Here is a 25,303-nt window from a genome sequence, read left to right as displayed (position 1 = left end):
AAAGTCACAAGATGTCAGTTGAATAGACCGACACAGCTATCGTGAGTGAAGTGACGCGATTTATTTTTATCGCGTCCGGTATGGATGTACCTTCAAGCGGCTGCGTCTTTTTTTAGTGTCTTCATTGATGTGAGGAAGAAGGTGGGGGTAAGTAATGTGTGTTCTGCACGGCTGCTGGGTGGGCAAGAAAACTTTGATCTGTATGACACTGTTGCCTCTTACTACAGAATGTAACATGCCATGACACACGGATAATCAAAAGTATGAACTATTATATTAGCCACTATTATCAGTTATCAAACTGAGGTCACAAAATGATAATGAAATGACTTAGTATGCCCTATTATTAAAAAAAACTGAAATAGCCAGTCTGAAAGCTCAACGCATCATATCGCGGGGCGTTATGAGCTTGTTGATATACTAGTTTTGCTATTCTAGAAAATAAATTAAAAACATTACATAAAAAATAAATTGAAAAAATCTCCAGTTTGAAAGCGGTGAATTTTACGAGGACAGTAATCGTATGTGGTATATGGATAAGTAGTGACATTGTCAGGGTGAGTTTCTATGTACTAATTAGCGCAGCAAATGGACTTAAAAGTAAAAGCAGTAAGCACACATCTTAAAAGGCTGTTTTCCACCTGCATCTTCCGCTGTTCACAGATGCTGTTTATTGTTAAACTTCCATAAATCTGCATTAGGGCATTAAACAATCTTTGTATGCACTCAGTGGAACCAGTTTGACATCAGCTCTACTTTTTGTATTTGTAATTGGGACAGTTGGATAACATCTACCAGTCCCATCAAACAAGAGTGCAGAAACCATTATTTACCCCTAAGCAAATGTAACGCCACACATAATATGGGCGACCAAAACACATGCAGGTTCCAGATCCATCACCATCCCTGAAACAATACTGATGGATTACACATTGAACCCCCAGCATTAGGCTTGCCTCAGTAGCCGGTGTTACACGACACCACCAACCAGGTTGAGTAGGACACCTACAGTACTAGTTGACAGCGGTAATTTTGAAAGTTATTTAAAGTAGACAGCAAGCGAAATTAAGTAAAGTATGTCATTGAAGTTTGTGGGTAAATTCTCCCCACCGCATCAACCCTGGCACCCCACAGCAATGACAAACACTGGACTTGACACAAGGTAGACGGTGCTCTTTCTCTGAAATTAGTCAACTGTCTGATGACTGGTAGTCTGTGGTCTTTCTTGAAATGAGTCAACTAAATCATGTGTGTGTAAATTTGTTTAGGCAATAATGACGCAAAAACATAAGGTGATATAAAGTTGTCAAACAATGGTTCCATAATCTAATATTGAACAGTAAAAAAGAAAAGAAAAGTGAAAATTAACATTCAAATGTGACCAAAAGTAAATGTCTTATCTTTGCACCTCCTTTGTTGCAATCGGAAGTCGTTGCATGCATATGCTGTTACTTGACAGACACGGTAGTACTTTCATTTCATAGGTGGATTGAATATTAGAACTCCAAGCATTCTAAAAAGCCCTGTTAAGAAAGGTTTTTGGTCAGTAAATAACAAATAATAAACTGAAGGAAGAGAAAAGATCCTGACTGCAGCCCGAAAGTTTAAAATTATTATATATATTTGAATATAGTAAAACTTTTAACAATATGTTTGACCCATCAGGGGTCTCATAGTAGCTGTATGACAAACCTACCACAGGCCTACATTAGTCATCCTCATGGTATGTAGTTAACATTAATTAATATAAACAACAAGGATCACTTTTACAAAATAATTGGGACAGATTTGACCAAGCAGTCCCACATGAGGATAGATAATGTTTTGTTCAATGCTGCATCAACACAAGACATAGAGCCTAACAGCATGGCCTCCCTGTCCAATCTTTAACTCTCGTGGGGCCATTTCCCCACGTATCTCGAGAACTGTATGACCGACTGACCGACTTCAAATTCGGCGCTTAGTCCCAAGGGAGTGCCAACGGGCCACGCCCGGTGTCGAGTCAGATTGGCGGTTGTCCAGAACAAACGATCTGGATATCCGTTCGTCCAGAACCGCTTATAACTCATATATGGGGCATGTCCTGATGACATCAGGGAACTCCATGCATGCTTTTCAAACTTGCATCGTTCCAGAGTAGGCCGCACCGGTCTAGTAATATCAAATCAAGCAGCATGTTAAGGGGGGAAAGAGGCTTTGTATTGTGTTTAAACCCCATTAAGTTTCACTTTAGTTTTGAATGACTTGGGTTTTAAAATAAATCAAATGTTTTGTTCTGAAACCATAGCTGATATGGAGAAATCAGAGGGTTGGTTTCATTTTCTTCAATCAAGCGCTGACGTCAGTTGCAGTACCATATTTGATACAGTTGCTGTGGCCAAGGCTCTTGATATGCACTGCAATGTTAATTTGGTCATGGTTAACCTTGGAAAACCGCAAACACTCAAAGAGAGAAGCCTTGTTCTTTAGCCACGCCGTAAAAAAGATAATGTTCAGATGATTGTGATACATAATAGAACTACGTTTAAAATATGATTAAGGGACACTGTTCACACAAATACAGCTAATATTTTTACTAATGTTTCTATCAAATTGACGAGGTTTGGGCCGCTTTGCGGCCCTCACATCTAGGCCCGATCAAAAAAATAAGTGCTGCGGCCAAAAAGAAGGAAAGCTGCTGTGGCTAAAATGTTAAGATGTAGTAGGAAATGTAGTTTTATATTAACCGTACAATATTTAAATACATTGAAGGTGGGGAAAGAAGCCTAAATAATAGCCAGAGCTCTGATCAACAGTCTGTGGCATGTTTCGGGGCAAGTGGAGTGTTCGTGTGTTGACCAACTCCGGACAAATTTTGGCGGTCATTTCAATTAAAGTAGTAGGGATAGGATAGGATTGTTAAAGCCCAATGCTATGATGACACATTGAGGTTAAACATCACAGTCCATATTTGGAGGCTCCATATTTGGAGGCAAGTGGAGTGTTTGTGTGTTGACGGACAAAAAAGTGTATGGCCATATATGATGACTGATTTGTTAGGGCCCGATGCCATGATGACACATTGAAGTTAGACATCACAGTCCATATTTGGTAGTGGTAGCTGCATTGGAAAGTCCTTATGGTTATGACTCATCATGGTAATCGAATAAAAATCTACTGCGGCCGGACGGAAGGAAAGCTGCTGTGGCTAAAATGTTAAGATGTAGTAGGAAATGTAGTTTTATATTAACCGTACAATATGTAAGTACATTGAAGGCGGGGAAAGAAGACTATATTATAGCTAGAGCTCTGATTAACAGTCTGTGGCAAGTTTCGGGGCAAATGGAGTGATCGTGTGTTGAGCAACCCCGGACATATTTTGGAGGTCATTTCAATTAAAGTAGTAGGATTAGTGAAAACAAAACAGTATGAAAAATGTATTAAACGGGTAAATAAAAAAAGCAAAAGGTAGATGTGTCATACTCTCAATATACGTCTCCCATAGATTAAAGCGGCATTACGTAACTTTCTTTTAATGAATACAATGTCATTTTGTCCAATCTGAGTATGTTAATACAATATAACTTATAATACAATTGGGGTGGTTGTATTTTGTCTCCCTGCTATTCTATTGAGATATTTAGATCCTTTGTCTAGGTGAGACATTACCTTTGACACAATCCTGTTTCTGGTTTGACATGATTTTTGACCAAGGTCGAGATTCAATTTATCCCCATGGCTCTATTAGCTCAATGGTAAATATTTCAGCACTTTCGCAGGAGATCCGGGTTCAAATCCGGCGTAGAAGAGGAAAGTAACGTAGTGCAGTGTTAAGGTTACAGCTGTGATCAGTAGCACCAACAGGTAAGGATAAGAACTCAAGAACAAACATACGGTTAGGAAAAAACGTCTAACTAGCACAGCAGCTTTCACTGGAGACAAACCTTAATTACGGTACTTATTTGACTTTTTTTCTGCTCCAACAATTATCTTTGCACTTCACAGAATGCTCGCTACAGAATAGGGACCCTTGGGTTCATGCGGTTAAATTCTGATCCTTATTCGTCTCATCTGTGATTTCAGGTCCGATATGCGAAACCGATAGGCTTCTCTTTTATTTGAGCTTGTCATTCCTGTAGTTTGCGTTTTGAATATTTCCTTATGCCAATAGTTGTACCTATTTGTCATACTTACTTTCACATGGAGGTCTTCCACAGTAAGTGCACAGTAAGTGCAAGGGAGAGAACTTTTTCCAAAAATAAAAGGACTCCCACAAAGGTATTTAATTTAATAGTCTATGTCATGCTCCTTAGTAAACTAAAATGCTGGCACCCTCATGGAACCCTAGTGGTCAATTTTTTATTATTTTTTTATTTATTTTTTACCACTTAACACTTAATCTGCCAGAGTTATTTCAGATTTTTTGCAGTTGTCTGCCAGAGATTTTTCATTGAAATTAAAAAAAGTACTCAGGAGCCCAGATACAGAATTTTTAAGTTTTAAGTTAACAAGGAAGTGGATAGGAGTCTAGATCTTCGAAAAATCATATCTCCTTGGTCTTTGGGTCAAATAAAAAAAGAAAAATGTAATGTTTTTTTTTTCTTCTAAAAACGCATATGCGTTATTGGCAGAAAATGAGTTAAACCCTATATATTTAGAATGTAAGGCAACGGGTTGTGAGTTTGTAGTATAAAATAGGGCTTAAGTGGTTAAACATGAGATACATAAATCATATAAATAAATCCTTGTTGCATTCTGCACAATGGCACATGGGTAATTGTCTTGGAAGACGCATTTGAAAAAAATTAAATGAAACCAGCTGAACTTCACAATTAGGCTCAAGCAACCAACTAAGAATTTCTTCAGTGAGGATGCTCGCTGTTGGATGCAATGAATTTGCCGCCTTATTGTTTGTGAGCAGATTGAGTAAATTGCTATTTTTAAATGCATGACTATCGTCCTCACGCATACTAATGTATATGCAGAGAGCAACGTTTTCCACCCTAAGCCCAGACTATTAAAAAATATGTAAAGACACAGCAGCACTGAAAAAAACCAAAACCCCCTTCCTCCTCAACCCAGGCACACACAATCACACAAGTGTGGTCTGAGGTTTTGTTACTAGGAGATGGAGCAAAAACATGCAACACCAAAATTTACCACTACCGCCCTCAACGCTCTTTCAGATCTGTGCAAAGAACTCTCATTTGCGTTACGATAACATCAAATGCAGTGTATCTAATTTGACTCGATAAGGTTGTATTATCAGCATTAAATGTGGGTATTTATTTAAGTCCTCCCTATCTACATGAACAGTTTGTTTCACTGTAAACCAAACTCTTGGTGAGCTATTGCAAAATCACTGTGTCAGGGTTGAGTTCTTGGTCTGTGGTTTTGGTACCTGCACAACATGCTGTGGGTACTGTGTATGCTCTGCTGTAACGATACATGGGGTTTTGTCTGGCCGTGAATCGAACCGGGGACTCACTGTCAGGGATTAGATGCACTCTAACCACTCGGTTATCAGATCTAGAGTTCTAAACGGGCCTGAAAATGTATGCCCGGTCCAAACCGGGCGAGGCTGCCAGGCCAGCTGACTTTTCTCTGCTGCCTGCATGCAGCCTTTCCAATAAAAACCCAATAATCGGCAGTTACACAGACAAAACTGAATTTTCTTTATTTTTTTGCAGCCCAAGCCCAGCCCGATCAATTAGCATACATTTTCGTCCCGAACTCGTCGGGTTCGGGCAGAATTTGAGAACTCCTGACTCCTGAGAATACCTGATTGCGTGCTGGTGTCACACACCAAAAATGTCCGCTCTACAAGCTAAAAACATGGTGCAGCGTTATGTGTTGTTAGCATGTACATCTGCTAATGCAATGTGTGGTTTGAAGCTATAGATTTATTTAACTCATTAAAGTTTGTTTTTGCACAGCTTATATCAGAAACATTCAAGACGTTGTCATTCAAACTAAGCTGTCCTAACTGTAACAGACACAGAAGTAGCCGTATATATATATATAGCCTGTAACACATGAACACCACAGCTCAGTATCTCTAGATCTACATCACAAACCACTTCCTATCATGCAGAGATACACTGGATACATGCTTGATTTAGTTTGAGGTTTCGATGATATGCTCAGAGATTTATGTAAAAGATTTGAGTCTTAAAGTGATAATCACTGTTTTTCCGTTGCCCGGCATTAAGGGAGAATTGTAGACAGTTGTTGCTTACTTACCTAAAGTGATGTGTTAACATTACTAGTAGTTATTTTATTAAACAACAGGTAGCACTAGCTACAAGTTAACATCCTAGCTTGTGTCCAGTAGAAGGCTTTGGTTTTGAAGAGGAATAATACAATATGTATATATGTTTATTTTGTAAGTAACAGTTGAAAAAATGTTGCTGCTCTTTCTGAGAAATGACACAATTGTGAAACAAAGATTAAATTATCGTAACTGTTTTAAGATAAAGAGCAAAGGAATTGAAATCATCATAAATGACTCGAAGAGCAACTGAACACTCATAAAAGCACATCATAATGCTAACAATTGATTCTGGTCTCGATCTCTGGTGTTCAAATATCCTGTGATGTTGCGCTGCACCTCCTACATGTGCAGAACAGTCCAACGTCATACTGTCATGGCCATCAAAGGGTGCACTCATTTAAGGGCCCTTGCCCTTACCCTGGGCGGGCATTGGCATGCCAGCTGGGTGGAGTTTGCACTCAGTTTTTGTAACGGGCCTTCCTATCCGTATAAGCTCTGAATCAGCAGCGAGAAGCGACCGTCTCAATCAAAACAAAAGGCCACATGATGGAGGATGAATTAAATGGGGAAAGTGAGGCGGGTTTGTTTAGCCACTGCTAAGGACTCTTTATAATTAGTTTTGCAACACATTTTGCCTTAGCTGTTTTCCGCTCACAGCCAAATATTGTCCCTGTGATTTTCTTCTTCATTCTTTAACATGACGCTCACAGAGTTTGTCTCTGTCGAAACGTTATTTTTTCCAGATTTTCAACAGCTTGCCGTCATTCATTAGTCGGAATTGAATGGAATACAACAGTTTTTGGGGGTAGCGAGGGTGAGGAAGCCATTACTTTTCAGACGTTTGGCATCCCTGGCCACAGTTTGACACCTGGTGATTCATGCAGCTGAGCACAAGGAAGTTTCATTAACTGCCTGCCCCTTATCGTTAACTGTGCTTTCAGGGGGAGGAAACCTCAAAAACAACACAGATTCTTGGAATAACATCACCCGCTTAGATTGGTCCCGGCCCCAAAAAAAGAACACTATCAGGACCCCACAGGAATCAACCTCCCCCGACGCCCCCACCACCGTCTATATTTCGGGTGTTGGCTACCAGGCAGAGGTGACAATCTCACCTCCCTGCCCTAGATACCCCACCCCTGCATAGTGTGCGTACAGCTTCCCTTTTTTTCTCTGTCTTCCAAGCTGTTGCCTGTGGTTTGCCCTCACTCACTGGGCCCGCTGTGTCAACTGGTGGCTTCATGGGTGTGATTTTTGAGGTCTGAAATAAACTGTTTGTCTCCTATAGCTGCAGATGTCTTTGCTGAAGAAGGTAAACATCACACAGGCAGTTTCTTTTTTTTTCTTTTTTTTGGCTGTTGAACGTCGCTACGAGCTTCATCCCCAGGGCCTCTAGAGGAAATCAAGCATAAATGGCAAAAATGCTGTGCCAGGTTTCCCCTGATAGCTGGAAATGTAGTCTGCAGACATATTTATGTACAGTAAAGGGCCGTTTGTGATGCTACTGTGTGTGCAGTAATCCGCCTATACTATCTTTATATTTGTTTTCTTTGACCCATGTTGTAGTCTTTCCATTACTAGTTGTAGCTTTGGCTTTTTACTAAAACCCGTAGTTGCGGTATGCAAGGACACAAGTGTGTTATGGCCTTTCTACAGTTGTGTGTCCTTAGGTATTTGTATATCCAATCCTTGGTCATGTCCCTTTTAGTTTCGACATTCATTTAGTTTTGTTCACGCTCATGAGCATACTTCCATCCAAGTATCCAACATAAACAAAAACACTCAAGAATCTCTGCTTATTGTCAGCATTGTCACCATTTGGGCTATCCACCTGTCATTCAGTTCCATAGAATGATTTGGTTTACATTGCCTTTTGTGAGACACAAAGACATTTAGTATGTTTGTTTTTGTTCATTTACATAGAAAGAAGAAGGGAAGGTCCAAGGTCAACTGAACCGCACAGACTCAAGCCAGTACATCCGTGACCTGAAGGACCAGATAGGAGAACTCAAACATGAGGTGAGTCCTTTAGAACCACTGTGTGCAACTTGAACCTATCAGGCATTAGTACTGACACACGGGTACAGTAAGCAGATCTATTTGTGTCAGAATGTTTCACAATTTGCTCAGATTTTGGGTTTACTTTGAGGACAACATATAGATTTGTTGAAGTGTTAACTACGCCCATCAACTTCCTGCGCGGAGTATGCAGCACACACCCCTCACTATTGCATTCGCAGTCGCACAACCGAATACTCTGTTTACGAGGGCCGCTTTGAGACGCTATGCCCAGGTAGAACAGAATCATATTGGTATGTGAACATACAGTATATATTTTCTGTCATATAGTAATATCCAATACAAAGAGTGGACCCAATATAAGTATTCCAACATAATGGCTATATAATTTTGAATTGCTGTTTATTGCTGTTACAATGTTGAGGAACCAAAACCAAGAATTGTACTCATTTTACTTATGCAAGTGTATATAATCTTGAAAGTAAGCCATTGACCAGACTTGTAGATTTTTGTTTTGACTTGCAAGAAATGTTACCATGGGTCGATTCCATCTCAACAAAGTTGACCATAATTAGATTACATATTTCTGAAGTACAAATGCACTTAAGTGTTACTACAGCTTTCTAAACTGTAGAAGAGAAACGTGACTTTCAGTAGATCCATTATTCTCGAGGTGGGATGTCTTCATATTTAAAGGTAGGGTAAGTGATTTACTTTGGTTAAAATAAGTGTTAAATAGCTCTATATTCTGATAGTACTCATTGCTATAGAGTGTTTGTTCAGTTTCTGTGCTCTCTCCTGATTGGCTTAAATTTTCGTCACCTACCTGAAAATGTACTATATTCTGTTTACTAAAGAGCTGGAGAGACCCCTGTGACCGAACAAACGCTCTGTAGCAATGATTTCTATCAGAATATAGTGCTTTAACCTTTTTAACAAAAGAAACCCCCCAAAAATATCACTTACCCTACCTACTTAATATAATTTTACCGCCTCCTGCTAAAGGAAAGCAACCCTCTCAATAAGAGGCTTGTGGTTAGTGTGTGCAGCACTAAATCATGTTGTGCCCATATCAAGGCAGTGCAGTGACGCAGTGTGGTGCAGTCAGCCAGGATGTTAATCCCCCTCGGCTGGCTCAGGCCTGGTGGTATACTCGTGTGAAGAAGGGCCTGCTATGCAGATTTAAGTGTTTGTGGTGAGGTGAGCGGAACGGTTGCAAAAATGACCATCCGCTACAAACCTCCCACAACTTAAAGCTAAACCCTGTGCTGAATCAGTTAGCAACAAATGGTGAGAGGACCGGAACAGTTGCAAAAATGATAGTCCACTAGTACAAACTCCCACAACTTAAAGCTAAATCTGGTCCTGAGTCAGTTCGCAAGAAATTCTTTGTATTTGTAACAGGAAGTAACAACAGGCCAAGTTTAGAAAGATGTAGGCAAGTGTGATGTTTCAGTGTGTCTTTGTCTAAACTGGCCCTCTGAATGCGTTTCCTCCTACATGTCTGTCTTTGCATGGCAGGCTGATGCAGGTGAGTTGTAGCAGGGATGTACCTGTACCCACCACAGTGTTTCTATCCAGAACTTATTTTGAATTCTCTGTCCCCATTCCACGGGCTCTGCAGCCCAACACCCAATTACAACGGTTACTTTTTTAAGGCACAGTTAAGACCGATTTATACTTGGTTGCTCATCATATCGCACACCGAAAATAGACGATTTACAAGCTCACAACTTGTCACAAGCTTGTAGATCTTCTATTTTCAATGCACCACACGCAACTAAGTCTAAATCAGACTTTAAATGACCAAACGTGTTTCATCCCCATTTCTTTTTGGACTGATTTGCTGTCTGCATGTAACTTCATTAGTGAAGCTCATCCCTGCTCTTCTCTGACGGTGCTACTCCATCATCACTCAGCCCACATTTGACCATACGGTGGTGTTTGTAGCAGTTTGTGCATGTTTTGTCTCAGTAATTCTAATTCAGAAGTGTAGTTGATTTGCTATCCCCACCTTTTCACCTCCAGTTTAACCACATTCCACCTGCCGTCCCTATTTTTGTCATCATCCTATATTAAAATCAGCTAATGGGAGGGCCGGCCAGAATCCCGTCACTATGACTCAGACATAACCATATATAGAGGCCGGCCGGTGGCCCATCACTATGACCCCGTCACATGCCCATATATGAGCATATACTGATGACATCAAGGATCTCCATATATGGGCATAAAAGGGACAAGGAATGACAGATAGAGTACTCCATATATGGGCATTTCGGTCGGATCAGTGGTGCGACAGGTGTGAAGGTCACATAACGGCCCAAACGTCTTCTCACAACTCATTGCATAGTTGAGGTTTAACTACTTAAGCCCTATATAACGTATTTTGTCATACAACGATAAGTTAAAATAGCGATATGCTAGTTTATGCAGTTTTAACTAAGACCAGGAGACCTGGTACTGCCAGACCCCTAGTGGTTGAAATCTGAATGGCCGGACTTCGCTTGACGTGTGTGCAGAGGAAAAGAGGAATTAAATTCCGACATCCCCATATATGGACGAAAGAGGGACAGACAATTATCCCCATATATGGACGAAAGAGGGACAAAAGATGGACGAAAGAGGGACAGACAAAGCCTCATGTAGGCCGACCCTCTGGGTCTGGCAAAAAAATAATTCAGCTATAATAACCTGTCCAAAATAGGGACGCCAGTTGAAAGTGGTTCAAATAACACATGGCTTTCCGCTTCTAATGCCCCTCCCCCTCTTCTTCACAGATTCGCTGCTTAAAAGGACAGAGGGGGGGCTTGGCCGGCCAGCCCACCTTTGACGGCATTCACATCGTCAATCACTACGTGGCGGACAACGAGTCGTACCACTCCTCGGATGACGACGTCACCCCCCTCCAGGACCACCACCAGCGGAGGAGCGATGGTAACGGCAGCCGTATCAGACTGCACCCCAACCTGGGAGACACTGACAGTGAAGGAGAGGAGGACGGGGAGGCCCTGCGCCTCACCGTACCCTCCAACGGCAGCCACAAGTCCACCACCGTGTGACCACCGCTAGCTGCCGGCCGGAGTCTGTACCCAGGATACCACTCACACTGGGGGATGATGGTGGCTCATGGTAGCCGTTCTACGGGAGAATTCAAGGTCTTCTACAATGTCGCATTTTTGTAGCGGAATGCATTGCCATTTCATATCACGAGAATCACATATGGATTGTCTTTTTTCCGTTTGTTTGCTTTTGGTGTCCTTGATTTTTATTATTATTATTGTTATTATTATTATTCTCTGGGATGTTAGACACCTACAGTACCTGATCACCACTGACTGTGCGTCACCTTGGGCTCCTGCAGAGAAGAATTAGATTTAGACTGTGCAACTAATCTGACTCCTGCAGCCAGATTACCATGGAGGTGGGGGGGGGGGGGGGATAGGCAAACTACACAAGCCACACCAGGCCCTTCAACTAGGTACAACACAGAGAAAGAGACTGTGCAATAATGCTTTATGACACTTCATTCAATCACTTTTTTTAAGTCGACATCCAAGACACCTTTACTACTAATCGACCGTCATGACACAGAAATACATCATAAATACACGAGTGGTTGTGTGTACTACTATGTAGTTGTGATGAGCATGTTGGAGAGCCCAGCAACAAAGGAACTGGTATCAAGCTACTGACTTGAGATGGTGGTGACGTTCGGCCTTAGCCAGTATCGCATGCCTTCCACCGCGCTGGTGGAACATGAGGTCAAAGTGAATTTTGCATCCATGTATATATGTAAATGTGTTTTGTTGTTTTTTCAATTCCATTTGAACTTGAAAATATGTATCTAAAGAATTATTATTGCATATCTAATGTGTAGAATGTATTATAAAAGTCAGATGAAAGGGACATTAGTTTAATATGGTGCAGATCTGCAGATTGTGTGTTTCTTTTTAAAGGCTGGGGGCAGCAGAGATTTATTTTCCCATACAAAGTGGAACAGAAGTAGGTTCCCTTCAGCTGAAGCTTTCAGCTTGCGGTTTAAAGAGTGTGATAGCCTACTAGTTAAATGAACTGTCCATTCAGTTTACAGGGACTGATTTCTACATACTGTGGCTTTTATGAGATTTCTTAGTCTTACCTTTAAAAAAATGATAATTCTGTTTAAAGTCAGGTAAACGGCGTATATCATCTCCACTGTTCAGTTGGAAACACGACTCAAGTCGGTCAAAGGTTTGGTGTGTTAAATTTGCACGGAAATGTGTGAAAGTCCATAGGAACATCGTAAGCAATTCAGAAGAAAATCAACAAATTGAATGTGCTCTTCAAATGATGATGAATTGAACATTAAGTGTTACCAAAGCAGGCACTGTACTGTGCTGTCAGCCACAAGCCAGCTCCACTCCATTTCATACGGGACGACAGGGGTCCAGAAGACCATCAATGTTTTTCTCTGAACGACCTGAACACTAAGCCAATTCTTGTAAGTGAAGATGGCGGTGACACGCCACTGACTGGAACCACGGCTTGTCACATTGAAGTCTACGCTGTCATCATCTTCATTTGGGGGTCATGACAAGAATACCCCACCAACACCCACCTACCCCCTGCCCTGCCGACAAACAAGAAATTGTGTCGCTGTTTGAGAGAGAAACACTTTATAGCACTTTGAGTCTGCAGTGCAGTTTATGGACGCATGTTGCATACGTTAACACTATGACGGTCACCACACTCATTTAGAATAAATAAATAAAAAAGCAAAACAAAAACATGACATTGACCTGTGTGATGAGTTCACAATAAACAGTTTGATAAACTTTTTACTTTGGTCTTGTCTTTTTGCAGTATTTGACCTATTCATGACCCAGGCTGAAATAATGAACTGTGTAAATGCCAGCAAAGTGTGTCTGGGGAGTTTGTTAACACCCTCTTCCTCAACAAATGATTGTTATTCAGATTGCGTTCAGGAAGTGGCTTCTGGAGATGCACTATGAGAGTCCCATGTGGTTATTATGTGGAGTGTTTCATCATGAATTGGCATTGGACTTCTTCGGGCAGTTTGAAGGATCAACGCAGGTTTGTTTTAATGCCATACACCTGCTGATAAAAAAACTGCTAAATTTCTGTTTCATAAAAGGCTATGGTGCTTAGACTAACCCTCATTATGTCGCCTGTGATGATATATTTGCTATGCCAGAGAAGCTACAGAGACTTGATTGAAAGGCTATTTGGTATTGAGGTATTTTGCTTAAATTGACTGTTTAAACCTAACTTACTGGTAGGCTACATGGCTCCCAGTTAAAATCTCTTGACTTATCAGCAAGATGTAGGCCATTATAGGCTTTGGTCAAATTACATTTATTTTTAAAATGTGTTATAATTAGGCTACATTTATAACTATCTGGATTTGCCATCAGATGTACAGGTAGAAAATAGCATTTGTGATTTAACAAGACTAAAGACTAATTGTTTTTTTTTGTGCAGCACTAGCGGTTTATTTTTGCTGGTTGTGGATAGAAGCTCAAGACAGATTGCATGTGTCATTTTAGATTTCTTTGGCTATTCAAAAATAGCAGATGTACAAGCTATATCTACAAGCTCATGGCACTCAGTGCCCTGCTATGAGCTTGTAGATCTGCTTTTTTTTTATCTGAGAATTTGTGCAAATCTTTGAATATGTATATATTTTTAAAGCGAACATTTGTAACTCAAATCTTTGCTTCTGGGGGGTCCCTGGAACAAAATATTTTGAGATGGGGGTCCACGGCCAAATACATATCATTTTGGTTGAAACATGAAAAGGTTTGAGCACCACTGACATAGCAACATGAGTTTTTTTCTTTCTTACTTTATTTATTCCCGTTTCAATGTTCTTACTATATACTGGGGGTCCAATTGCAACATTAAACACTTTGATAATTTGCCAATTAGGCTACGAGTAAACAAGGGCGACCGTTGTGAAATGGCTTGATTTGGCTATTAAAGCCTACAATAAAACGAGATAACAGGCCCTTCTTCTTTAATTTGAACATAAATACGTATTTGGGCATAAAGACATTTTAAAGGCGAAGTTGGGTTTTGTTTAAAAAAAAAGCCTTGTTAAAAGGCTAAAGGCTATTGTCCGATATTACTTAAATTGCTATAGGGTGCTCGTTCAGTAACGGGTCTCATCGTTTCTCCATCTCTGTTGCAGCTAGGATAAACAGCTCGGGAATATGCCTATACCAATTGTATCAAATGAGGGGAGAGAACTCCACACAAAGAAAATGTGTCATGTAGGCTATTTATGTGTGTTGCAGTTCCAATTTTGTCTGCTCGTGTTTTCCTTCCAAATTCACTTATGTAGTAGGCTTATCCTGTAGCTATAATGATAGTCTTGTATCAAGGCTATAAGCTATAGCCTTGATACAAGACTATCAATATGACCAATGACCGTCTTGATTCAAGCCAAGGCTACCTGTAGCCTAGAGTTCTCTCCTAATCGAATACAATTGTTAGTCTATCTCATTATAGTCTATATTTATGCAACTAAACAGCCAGATAGATGTCTGCAAGGGGAGCTATTTAATTGAACACTTAATTCAACAACAAAAAGAAGAAAGAAAAGAAAGAAAGGAAAATCACTTGCAGCACCTTAAAGACACAATGTTAAAAAGGAAGCTGTGAAAAACAACTTTGTCGTCTAAAACGTGGCAATAGCTAGGCTTGGCTGATTCGCATGTCCGTCCTTAGTATCATATCTAAAGCAGCATATGTTGACAGGATATGCTGATGACACTGGGGTGTGTGTGTGTGTGTGTGTGTGTGTGTGTGTGTGTGTGTGTGTGTGTGTGTGTGTGTGTGTGTGTGTGTGTGTGTGTGTGTGTGTGTGTGTGTGCCTGCGTGCATGTGCAGGCTAATCAACACAGGACATATGGAGCTTTGATTTCCTGTCCTTCATATAGGGAGATATGCCTGCTTCAGCTTCTGACCATATAAGGTATAATAAGCACTTGTTCTGTCAGTGTGCTGCATCCGTAGCCTAATTCACACTTCGCCGTACGACCGCGCGTCGCTCGCCTCAAATAACCGATTTTCAAACCATTTATAAATAGGCCACTGTTCATTAAAAGAAACAACATTAAAGACGAAGTTATCAGTGCGTAATGCGTATAAGTACAGATTGCATCCATAGGGCCCCCTGAGTGGCCCCTGCATGCTGTCCTATTGTTCCGTGCGTAATGAGCCAAAGCAGGTAATCAGCGTCCTGAGCGAATGGAAAAACAGGTCGCCTCTGTTCTGTTCGAGGCCTTCTAGTCCTCCTCAACATATAATACCACCGTGTAGAAATACGAAACGCTCTGCGGCACCGGAGGCGTGCAGACGGAGAGTGTCTGTCACGGGCCGGCCACATAGATCAAAAGAATATAGCCTAATAATAGCCTCGATGGATTCACAGAGCTTTAGGCTGATCTCTCATTCTGATCTAGCCTTGGATCAAGACTATCATAGATGTATTTAATCGAGTCTGACTTTTACTTTGTAAGATATGCAAATGTCAAAATCGATAAAATACACCTATGATAGTCTTGATCCAACGCTAATTCTGATCTATATTTATCCAGAATTACTGCATGAAATGCATGAATATTAATTCTGCAACAGCGCAGCGTCTACTGCTCTCTCGTGTCAGACTGATGGGCCCCGGCACCCTGCTGTTTGCCTCCCCTCCCTCCCTCCATCACCCATCTAGATTGAGTAACGCATTGATAAAGTGGTGTAGCCTATCTCTCTTATCCTGATTGCCACGGCCCTCGAGTCCCCCTGGAGACATGCTGTTACGTAGCCCAGTGGTTCTCAACATGTGGGTCGGGATCCCCGGGGTGGTCCCCACATGATTTTGGGGGGTCCCCAGATGACAGGGAAGAGACAATTTAAGGACTTTTAAGACCTCAAATAAAGAAGGGATGAAAATAAAGACCAAAGACCATTAGCTACTGCATCAAAAGTGATCAACAAACTATAAAAACTGGTGAAATATTGGTCAAATAATATAAGAAAGAGGCAAAAACAATTGTGAAAATAGCCGATCTACAAGGTCACAACACAAATTTCACAATATTTATCCTTGGAACTAAATGTAATACCTCAACTCCTACAATTCCAAGTGCTTATCAGGGTGGGGGGGGGGGGGGTCCCCAGTTCAAATATGATTATTTTGGGGGGGTCGCAGACTCGCAGCCTGCAAGGTTGAGAACCACTGGTGTGATCCTGAGGAGACCTGCATATCGTCGTGGAATGAAGGACCAATGAATGGCCAGCTAGAGGCTCTAGAGGCCAGCTAGAGGCTCACACCCACACCGCAGGCACCTGTCTGTCCCCAAACACCTGGCAGGCGAGAGGCGCAGTGTGCGCATGCTCGGCTCTCAGTGTAAAATCTCATATATCATTTGACCACACGTCTCTTTTTAAACCAGTAGAGTTCAAATCTTTGCAGGGTTAACAACAACAACGCACACACCACCAGGTCCATCCGAGGGAACAGTAACACTGATTGCTGCTGAATCATCACCATCATCATCATCACAGAAGAGGCCAAGCGAAGAAACATGCCTCGTTCATTCCTGGTTAAGAGTAAAAAGGCACACAGTTACCACCAGCCGCGCACTTTGGAAGATGACTACAATCGATTGGATACCATCTTGGCTCAAATATGTTCAGGTAAGTGAATAGCCTGTAATAATGAGCTTTCGATTAATTGAATATAGGATCCCAATGGAAACAAGCCAGTGCTTTCTTCGGTTTAATCCTTTTTAGCATCCCTTTGTATAGAACTGTACTTTCTGTGCTTTTTTTGCAAACTGCTAAATAAAGTATTAAATCAATCAATCAATCAAGCAATCAATCAAAAGCACAATAAAATCATTAACTCCGAGAGTGTTCAAAATGGAACCAAATGGTTTTGTGAGTTATACCAGCATGATTGATGATGTATTAAGGTGTATTTTGCTTTGCATTAGGTGTATTTTGCTGTCCATACAATGACTCAATTTGTGAAATATGAAATCGTTTTAATCTAAGTCCAATCATACAACACATGCAGCTAAACAGATTTACAGACACGATTTTCTGAAGATATATACCTATTAAATGATTACGCACACAATTATGCATAAAAGCTTATAAGCCTAAATGTGTTTTGAAGACAAAAACATTTATCGAAGAATGCCTAAAATAGCCTACTTTAAAATTGTAATAGCCTATCACAAATTTACACGACAGTGTGGGGCAAATTATTAACCCATTAAGGCCTGACGTTCCGATTCTACAAAATGTCTTCTAAATCCAGTTTTCTAAAAAAACAATATGTTACTATATCAGTGGTTCTCAAACTTTTTCATGTCAAGGACCTCTAAAATGATATGTATTTGGCCACGGACCCCCCATCTCGAAAATATTTTGAGATGGGGGGGGGTCTGCTTCAAAGATGAAGCAAAGATTTTAAAAATACATATAAAGATCTGCTATTTTTTAATAGCCCAAAGTATAAAATAGTGGTTACACAGATGCGTTCCCAGTTTGAATGGGTCTTGAACCCTGGCACATAATATTGTTCTGATCAATTCCTCATTGTGGTTTTTCATCCGTTTTTTAGAAAGCGACAAGCTTCCAGAGGACAGTGATGTGTTGACGCTGTCCCCGGACCCCCACTTGGTCGACACGGGGTCCCCGCTAAGCTGTGGCGGCAGTGTGTGTGGTCGTTCCCCGGACTATGAGGACTTCTGGCGGCCTCCGTCACCTTCTGCATCCCCTGGTATACTGTCATCTGCTAAACAAACTTAATAGATAATCGATAATTTAAGAAATTGATTGAACTTAATGATAAATCCTCATGATATATTTAGTGTGATATAGGCCTATAGGCCGCCTGTTAAATGTGTTGTTTTTGTTTTGTTTACAAAGTTGTTAAATGTAGACCTATATGTGGTGGACTTTGAAATGCACAACATTTGTGCATATATTGTTTCTAATCATAATAATAATGATAACAATAATAATAATATTTATAATGATAAGTATAAAGAACTGTTTATATTACATATTTTTCTTCTTGATACTCGTTTATATGATGTTTTTGCATAGTATTGTATATTATTGTTTGTCATTAAATGTTTCGGAGAATTTAATACACATGGACGATGGACCCCAATGGAAACAACTTCAAGCCATAGCACTTTCTTGGGTTTAATCCTTTTAGCATCCTTTTGTATTCTGTGCTTTTTTTGCAAACTGTTAATAAAGTATTCAATCAATCAATCAATCAATACTAATAGCCTAATGTCCATTTTATTCCCCATGAACAGTTGATTCAGAGAAATCTCTGTCACCGTCGGCGGATGAGACGCAGCCCTTCGCGGTTCCCTTCAGGCCTTACGCATGGAACCGTGGTTACCCTGCTGGTTCTGACATGAGACATCTGGACCTGATCCAGCAGCACTCGTTCCATCATCACAACGTGGATCTGGAGATGAGCCCCTCGTCCCTGCAGGCGTTCTATCATGGCGACAGGACCACCAGCGACCCCAGCGCCTTCGCGGACAGAGGGTCTCTGATGGGAGACGAGCATTACAGTGATTACAGGCAGCACCACGCCGCTAATCTGTTCGACAGAAGTCCCGGGTTGTTTACAGACAAACCTCATCATCGTGACATGAAGGCTCAGGGGTCCGACCTGCTCTGCTCCAGGCTCATTCTCACCGGCGCCTACAAGTGCGTCAAGTGCAGTAAGGTGAGGAAAACAACAAAAAAATAAGAGAAATCCTATGTGAATTTAAGATTGAGAAACACTGGGTCGGGGCCCATTTGTGGATCGCACAACACATTTTCATGGGTCACGACTCACGAGTAGAAATATCCATTTTGTTTTTAATTATAATTATTTCAAAAATATTTCCCCCCCAAAAAATCCCTAAAGAAATCTCCATTAGACAACAAATGTTTAAGAAGTATAGTGAACAAAGCTCACAATGCGTTGCATGGCAAGGCATCGTGAGCTTGTAGATCTGCTATTTTCACTAGCTTGGGTCCTGGGGAGACATCAAATTTCTCTTTTTGGGTCTCGACTCTTCAGCTAAAAAGTTTGGGAACCACTTGGAGTTACAAATGGAAAAATGAACACACATAGGATTTTGCTGTGTAAATTTAAGAAAGACGTGTTTATATCTCTCACAGTCTCATCGGTGTTCAATCATCTTGTCTCTCCAGGTGTTCTCGACGCCCCACGGACTGGAGGTCCACGTCCGCAGATCACACAGCGGGACCCGGCCGTTTGCCTGTGATATGTGCGGCAAAACCTTTGGCCACGCAGTCAGCCTCGAACAACACAAAGCAGTGCACTCACAGGTAGGCCGACAGGCATATTAAATAGAGAGGCGATGCCATTATTTATTCGGCATTTAAGGCAGGGACCTCCATTTGATGAGATTTAGCCTCTCAGACCCAAAACTTTGAATATTTCTCCTATCAGAATGAACCAAATGGTCGCGTAAGGGTCCATTTGGTTTCATTTTACGCTCTCAAGAGTTAAAGAATAAAGATCTATAAGGGTCCATTTAGTTACCAACTCTTCATTATTTAGCTGGGGACCACCTGGAACCCCCTCAAGGACCACTGGTGGTCCCCGGACCACTGGTTGAGAACCACTGCATTACAATAAAATATAGGCCTTGTAAAGCCTCTAACTGACTTAATTGAATTCATAATTAACACGTCTCTCCAATCCCATTTTCAGGAAAGAAGTTTCGACTGCAAAATATGCGGTAAAAGTTTTAAGCGGTCGTCCACTCTGTCCACGCACCTGCTCATCCACTCGGACACGCGGCCTTATCCGTGCCAGTACTGCGGGAAGAGGTTCCACCAGAAGTCAGACATGAAAAAACACACGTTCATCCACACCGGTGAGTTTAGCCTTAAAAAAATCAAACGCCGAAATGCCTCAAAGGGGGAAGAAGAGAATCATCCTCATGGACGTAATTTATCAAGACCTTAAATCAAACGCCAAAAGCTTAAAGGGGGAAGATAATATTTATTAAGTAGACATTACACAACGACGAACGACCTGTGCGTAATTGGAAAGCCACGTGCGTAATTTTCCACGTATGTCATGAGAAGTTGAAGTAGCCTAATGTTATGTTTCTTATTTGTGTTCCTCAGGTGAGAAGCCTCATAAATGCCAGGTGTGTGGCAAAGCGTTCAGCCAGAGCTCCAACCTCATAACGCACAGCCGCAAACACACGGGCTTCAAACCGTTTGGCTGTGACCTCTGTGGCAAAGGGTTCCAACGCAAGGTGGATCTGAGAAGACACAAAGAAACGCAACATGGACTGAAACTGAACTGAACTGAACTAAACTGAGCTGAACTGAACTGAACTGAACTGAACTGAACTGAACTGAAATGAACTGAACTGGCCCAAACACATGAGGTCTCGGCAACACTATTAACTATCAGTGGTTCTCAACCTGTGGGTCGGGACCCCCAGGGGGATCCCCACATGATTTATTTTTTACTGCATGCTTCAAAGGTAAACAACAATCTATATTTTAAAAATGGTCAAACATTGGCCAAATTGACAATTAATATAAGAAAGAGGCAAACATTTTGAAACTAGAAAACGAAATAATGCCTCAACTAATACAATTCCAAGTGCTTATCAGGGTGGGGGGTCCCAAATTCAAATTCAAACATGATTATTTTTGAGGGTCACAGTCTGAAAAGGTTGAGAATGAGAACCACTGAACTAGATGTTTATGGACGCCAGAGAACCAGATATAAGCTATAAACAGTATGGAATTCAAATTAAAAAACTGTTTTTAAAGGTAGCCTATATATGGCAAATGAGTTTGTTATGCTCATATATGCTGATTGAGTATAATGACATTTTGCTGTAGGCCCATGGGTGGGTATATCCCTGCTAAACCCAAAATATTGACACATCATAACCGGATTGACAACATAACCACCAAGAAAAAAATCTGCGCCTCTCCAAAGAATGACATTTTGTTTTCAGTCCAGAGACATGCTGGCAAAACAGTCATGCACAGGACTGTGTGATTTAATAAACATAAGGGTTAGGCTATATATTTATTTTGCGAAATGCTATTTATTATGAAATGCTATTTTTCTCTTTTGCACATTTGGTCGTTATACGCACATGCTGTCATTTACAAAATGAAAATCTGATATTTTATTTATTTTGCCTATACGTCCTGTGGTCGTTTGAATAAAAAATGCAGTAAATGTTTTGAAGTAAAATGTTTTTGAGATTGGTATTTTTTTTATGTCGGCGAGGTCAATTGAGAGAAATCTCCAGACATTAAGAACCAATTTTACGCCTCACATGTAATTTAATTTAGGCCTACTGAACCTTAAAAACGGAGCAGTCTATTATAGCTATAGCCTAGTAGTCCCAATAATTCAAAAACAATAAGATAACATCTTCCTTATTTACACTTTACTGTAAACTTCTCCACTAGGCTTTGGGCTATGTAAGGCGGCAGGCCTACTGTATATTTACAAACAACAGCACGTGCATACACAACAGAAACTACATCAAAAGTCAAAGGCCATTTAAAAACAATGATTGTTATTCATTTGCTGATGGAAAAAGAAAGCCCAACAACAACAAAAATAAATACAAAATGAGGACCATCCAATTAGTATTCGACTTAAATGTAGCCTGCCCTATAGGCTTTTGTTTTTCCACTTTTTGTGGTTAGTCATTTTCAAATAATTGATGAGTAGTCCTGGCTCTGAATTGATTTAAGTTGAGTCTCAGGCCATGGGAGTATATATACATGTACTGTAATAGCTCTTAAAGTAATTTTGCCTTTGGCCATTTTACTGGAAATCTGCGAGGGGGAGACCACAGGAGAAGTCAGGTGTCAGGGGGAGACTCGAGTCCTCATGGGTCTCCTCCTTCTATTATTAATCATTCACAGCCATGTGCTAAAGACACGAATACACGTTTATTTATGACATCGCATATACAACGATATCGCAACTATATGCCTTGTTGTAATAAGCCTGTATTAGGCTATATATCAGTGGCGGAAAGTCACTAAGTACATGTAAAGTACTGTGCTACTTAAATACAATTTTGAGGTACTTTTACTTTACTGGAGTATTTCCAATTTTCAATACTTTTACTTCTACTCCACTACATATCAGAGGCAAATATTTGAAAACTTTAGTTACTAGTTACTTTGCACAGTTTTCAGATATTACATTATTATATCATAAAATATCATAAAACAACAGTAACATTACACTCAGTAACATTTTGAACACCGGCCATTTACTTGTAACAGAGTATTTTTATATTGTGGTATTGCTACTTTTACTTAAGTAAAATGTCTGAGTAGCCTAATTCTTGCACCACTGGGCACTGGCTACTGCTACCTATTACCTAAGCCGCTACAACGGTGTCGCTTGCGGACAAGATAAGAAGTTATCTGCTCACGACGTGTCGTCGCTTAATTGCCTGCAAACAACAGCCGTCGTGCGATGAAGTATCCAGGCCTAATCTTAAAAGGCAGGCAAATGACAAATCATTGCTCCACAGGCAGTGATGCCGTGTGTCGTGTGCTTCATATAGCCAGGGGCAACTTGGGCTGTTTGTTTTGACCATCATTTGTTTGAACCATAAACACAGCCTGAGCAGATTTAACCGTTTACCAAATGTTGTTTTTAAAACTCGGCTTTGAATTGGTTTAATTCGCCTATGTGTAGCCTATTCTTGTAGTTGTAAGTGGATTGGTGTTGGTGAATAAAGAACAACAATAGACGTCAGGCCAGCTGTCAAACTTTAGCCTTCCAGTCCTGGAAGAGATGGTTCAGCGTTGAACATCATGAATGACAATGGCCCAGGCGGCAGGCCTAAAAAAAAGAAAAGAAAAGAAAAACTAAAATGAAAGAAAAAACTGATTGTGTGTATAACTGCAGTATAGAGGCCAGTTTTTTTTTCTTCGATGAATTGAGTAGCCTACAAAGGACCCCAATGGAAACAAGCCATAGTGCTTTCTTGGGTTTAAAATCCTCTTAACAGACCTTGAAGCATTGTATTGAACTGCTTCCCTGTACTTGTCTTTACAAACTGTTAAGTATTCATTCAATCAATCAATCAGTGGTTCCAAACTTTTGCCCATAGCCAACAAGATTTGGGTTCTCAAAATGCTTTTAAGAATTCAATTTTTTTTCACATTTTATCAAGACTTATTGAAAATAGCAGATCTAAAAAGTCACCCAACACAATCTGGGAACCCATTCGTAAAAAGGAAAAAAAGATTATTATTTTTTCCTTTGTTTTTGCCTCTGGGGGCACCCTTTTTTGTGTAGAAACAGGAACTCGGTTTGGCTCCTCCCCTTTCTTAGTCCACTTCCTCCCCGGTGCTTCTGTGTTCTATGGTTTATTCCTACAACAACACTACATGTTTAGGGCAGTGGTGCCGACAGATTACGCATATTCGCATAACATGTATTGTGAGCTTTTTTATGTATAATGGGGTAAAGTGCATGGTGGAAAGTGATTTTGATGCAATCCAATTTGGCTGGGGACCCCTAATCCCCTCAAGGGACCCCTGGGGGTTCCCGGACCCCACTTTGAAAACCACTGCTATCTTGTTAATTCCTGTTTTTAAAATTTCAGGCTATGTTGAATGACATCCAGGAAAGACTGAAACAATCTGTTAATCCTACTTCAACAATGACTGAAATCTCTCACTGAGTCACAACGATTTTAAATGCCTCAGTTACCCCCAAATTGTACAATATCCAGGCCTGCGAAAATACTGAATATTTAAAAGCCCAGGATGAGCACGCCACTGGAAAGAAAGCATGCTCATGGGGTGAAGATGGGTGAGCGGAGTAAATGTTTATAATTTGAACATTTCTGTTGTTGTAATTGTAATTGACAACCAGTGAAGCATTTAGGCAAAGTGACATTTTAGGTATAGGCTATAATTAAACAACTAACATAGATAACCTTTGCCTGATTCTACTAAATTAAACAAACCAACCAAAAAGAATAATGCTGATACTCTCAAAGCATTGATGTGACTGATACTTTGAGATCTCTTATTTCCTGTAGGGCTATTTTTTATGTTATCATGTCATTTTATAATAAAATGCACTCATTTTAAACATTTACACCATAAGGCAGATTGTCCTTGGGAATGTGCGTGCATGCGACGTTTCTCAGCAATCGGATGCTGCTTCACGATTTGAGGCATTTTGTTCAAAATGGGCCACTCCTGCAAACTTTTAAAGCCAATCAGGATGGAATATGAAAAATCCGTCTTGATCACATGACTATAGAGATCATGTGTACCGGTGATGTTTGGACAAAATCTGTAGGAGTAATATAAAAAAATGTGTTTTGCAAAAATCGGCCTCCTGGTGGTGCTATAACAGGCCGATGTAAAAAATATGGGGCAGAGGTTCTGTTCTGGCCTCCAGGGAGTGTGCATGCACAGTTTCACGCCGATTGGTCCAACGGTGCCGGAGATTAGCTGGTCACAGACAGACGGACACATGGACATGCGGACAGACGGACAGGGGCAAAAACAATGAAAACATGCAGTCATGTTCCTAACTGTAATTTAATACTTAGCCTGATAGTAAGTAGATGTAGAGTGAAAAAGTTCCAAAACCCGGATTTGAACCGACAACCTTGAGTTCATGAAGCAATGATTCATCTCCTGCACCATAGAGGCTCCCTTTATGCTCCTCCTTCTTCTAACAGGGTAAAAAGAGCGTACCTCCACGCTCCTGACCTTTACAAAGACCAAAAATAAGGATTCACCGGGACCAAGAGTCAAGCCCTCTAACCTCAGAATTGAGAAACCTCCCCTTTCGTCTTGCGCCACCAGGCCTTTCACACTAAGATGATGTTTGAGATTATATTTAAGGTTGAAGGGAGAGGTGGTGGGTAGAAAGATGGAAATCCAAAGCAAACACCTCTCCCCCTGACAGAATGACTACAGATAACACCCACT

The 25,303-nt window shown here is 40.7% G+C and overlaps 2 protein-coding genes across 7 annotated transcripts in view; both read left to right on the top strand.

Moving 5' to 3' along the window:
• Window positions 1–13,093, top strand: part of evi5b (ecotropic viral integration site 5b) — a 47,801-nt gene extending 34,708 nt beyond the window's left edge. For all 4 annotated transcript variants that reach the window (XM_084067033.1, XM_084067035.1, XM_084067034.1 and 1 more), the window contains 2 exons: window positions 8,177–8,272; window positions 11,053–13,093. In XM_084067033.1, coding sequence (XP_083923159.1) covers window positions 8,177–8,272; window positions 11,053–11,334 — 378 coding nt within the window. In that variant the 3' untranslated portion in view covers window positions 11,335–13,093. The remainder of the gene's footprint in view (window positions 1–8,176; window positions 8,273–11,052) is intronic.
• A 185-nt stretch (window positions 13,094–13,278) lies between these two features.
• On the top strand, window positions 13,279–21,516 carry gfi1ab (growth factor independent 1A transcription repressor b). 3 transcript variants are annotated; one of them, XM_084067037.1, is made up of 7 exons: window positions 13,279–13,348; window positions 16,749–16,972; window positions 17,907–18,065; window positions 18,616–19,040; window positions 19,517–19,654; window positions 20,043–20,208; window positions 20,465–21,516. In XM_084067037.1, exons 2-7 carry the CDS (start codon window positions 16,861–16,863, stop codon window positions 20,647–20,649), a joined length of 1,185 nt encoding a protein of 394 aa, XP_083923163.1. In that variant the 5' UTR covers window positions 13,279–13,348; window positions 16,749–16,860; the 3' UTR covers window positions 20,650–21,516. The 3 variants fall into 3 exon arrangements, with proteins under 3 accessions (XP_083923163.1, XP_083923164.1, XP_083923162.1); XM_084067038.1 differs by lacking the exon at window positions 13,279–13,348 and adding an exon at window positions 15,199–15,251 and having other exon boundaries at window positions 16,779–16,972; XM_084067036.1 differs by lacking the exon at window positions 13,279–13,348 and having other exon boundaries at window positions 16,689–16,972.
• The last annotated feature ends 3,787 nt before the right edge of the window (window positions 21,517–25,303 follow it).

This window comes from Gymnoscopelus microlampas (genome assembly GCF_963454915.1).
Source record: "Gymnoscopelus microlampas genome assembly, chromosome: 9".
In the NCBI taxonomy this organism is placed as follows: Eukaryota; Metazoa; Chordata; class Actinopteri; order Myctophiformes; family Myctophidae; genus Gymnoscopelus; species Gymnoscopelus microlampas.
This window is presented reverse-complemented; position numbering and strand designations above follow the sequence as displayed.

What these genes read in the sequence shown, in the direction of transcription:
- gfi1ab (XM_084067037.1), top strand. Translation starts at nt 16,861, where the DNA reads ATGCCTCGTTCATTCCTGGTTAAGAGTAAAAAGGCACACAGTTACCAC. An exon ending in GTCACCTTCTGCATCCCCTG is followed by an intron (nt 18,066 to 18,615) that starts GTATACTGTCAT and finishes CCCCATGAACAG; the next exon opens with TTGATTCAGAGAAATCTCTG. An exon ending in AGTGCGTCAAGTGCAGTAAG is followed by an intron (nt 19,041 to 19,516) that starts GTGAGGAAAACA and finishes TTGTCTCTCCAG; the next exon opens with GTGTTCTCGACGCCCCACGG.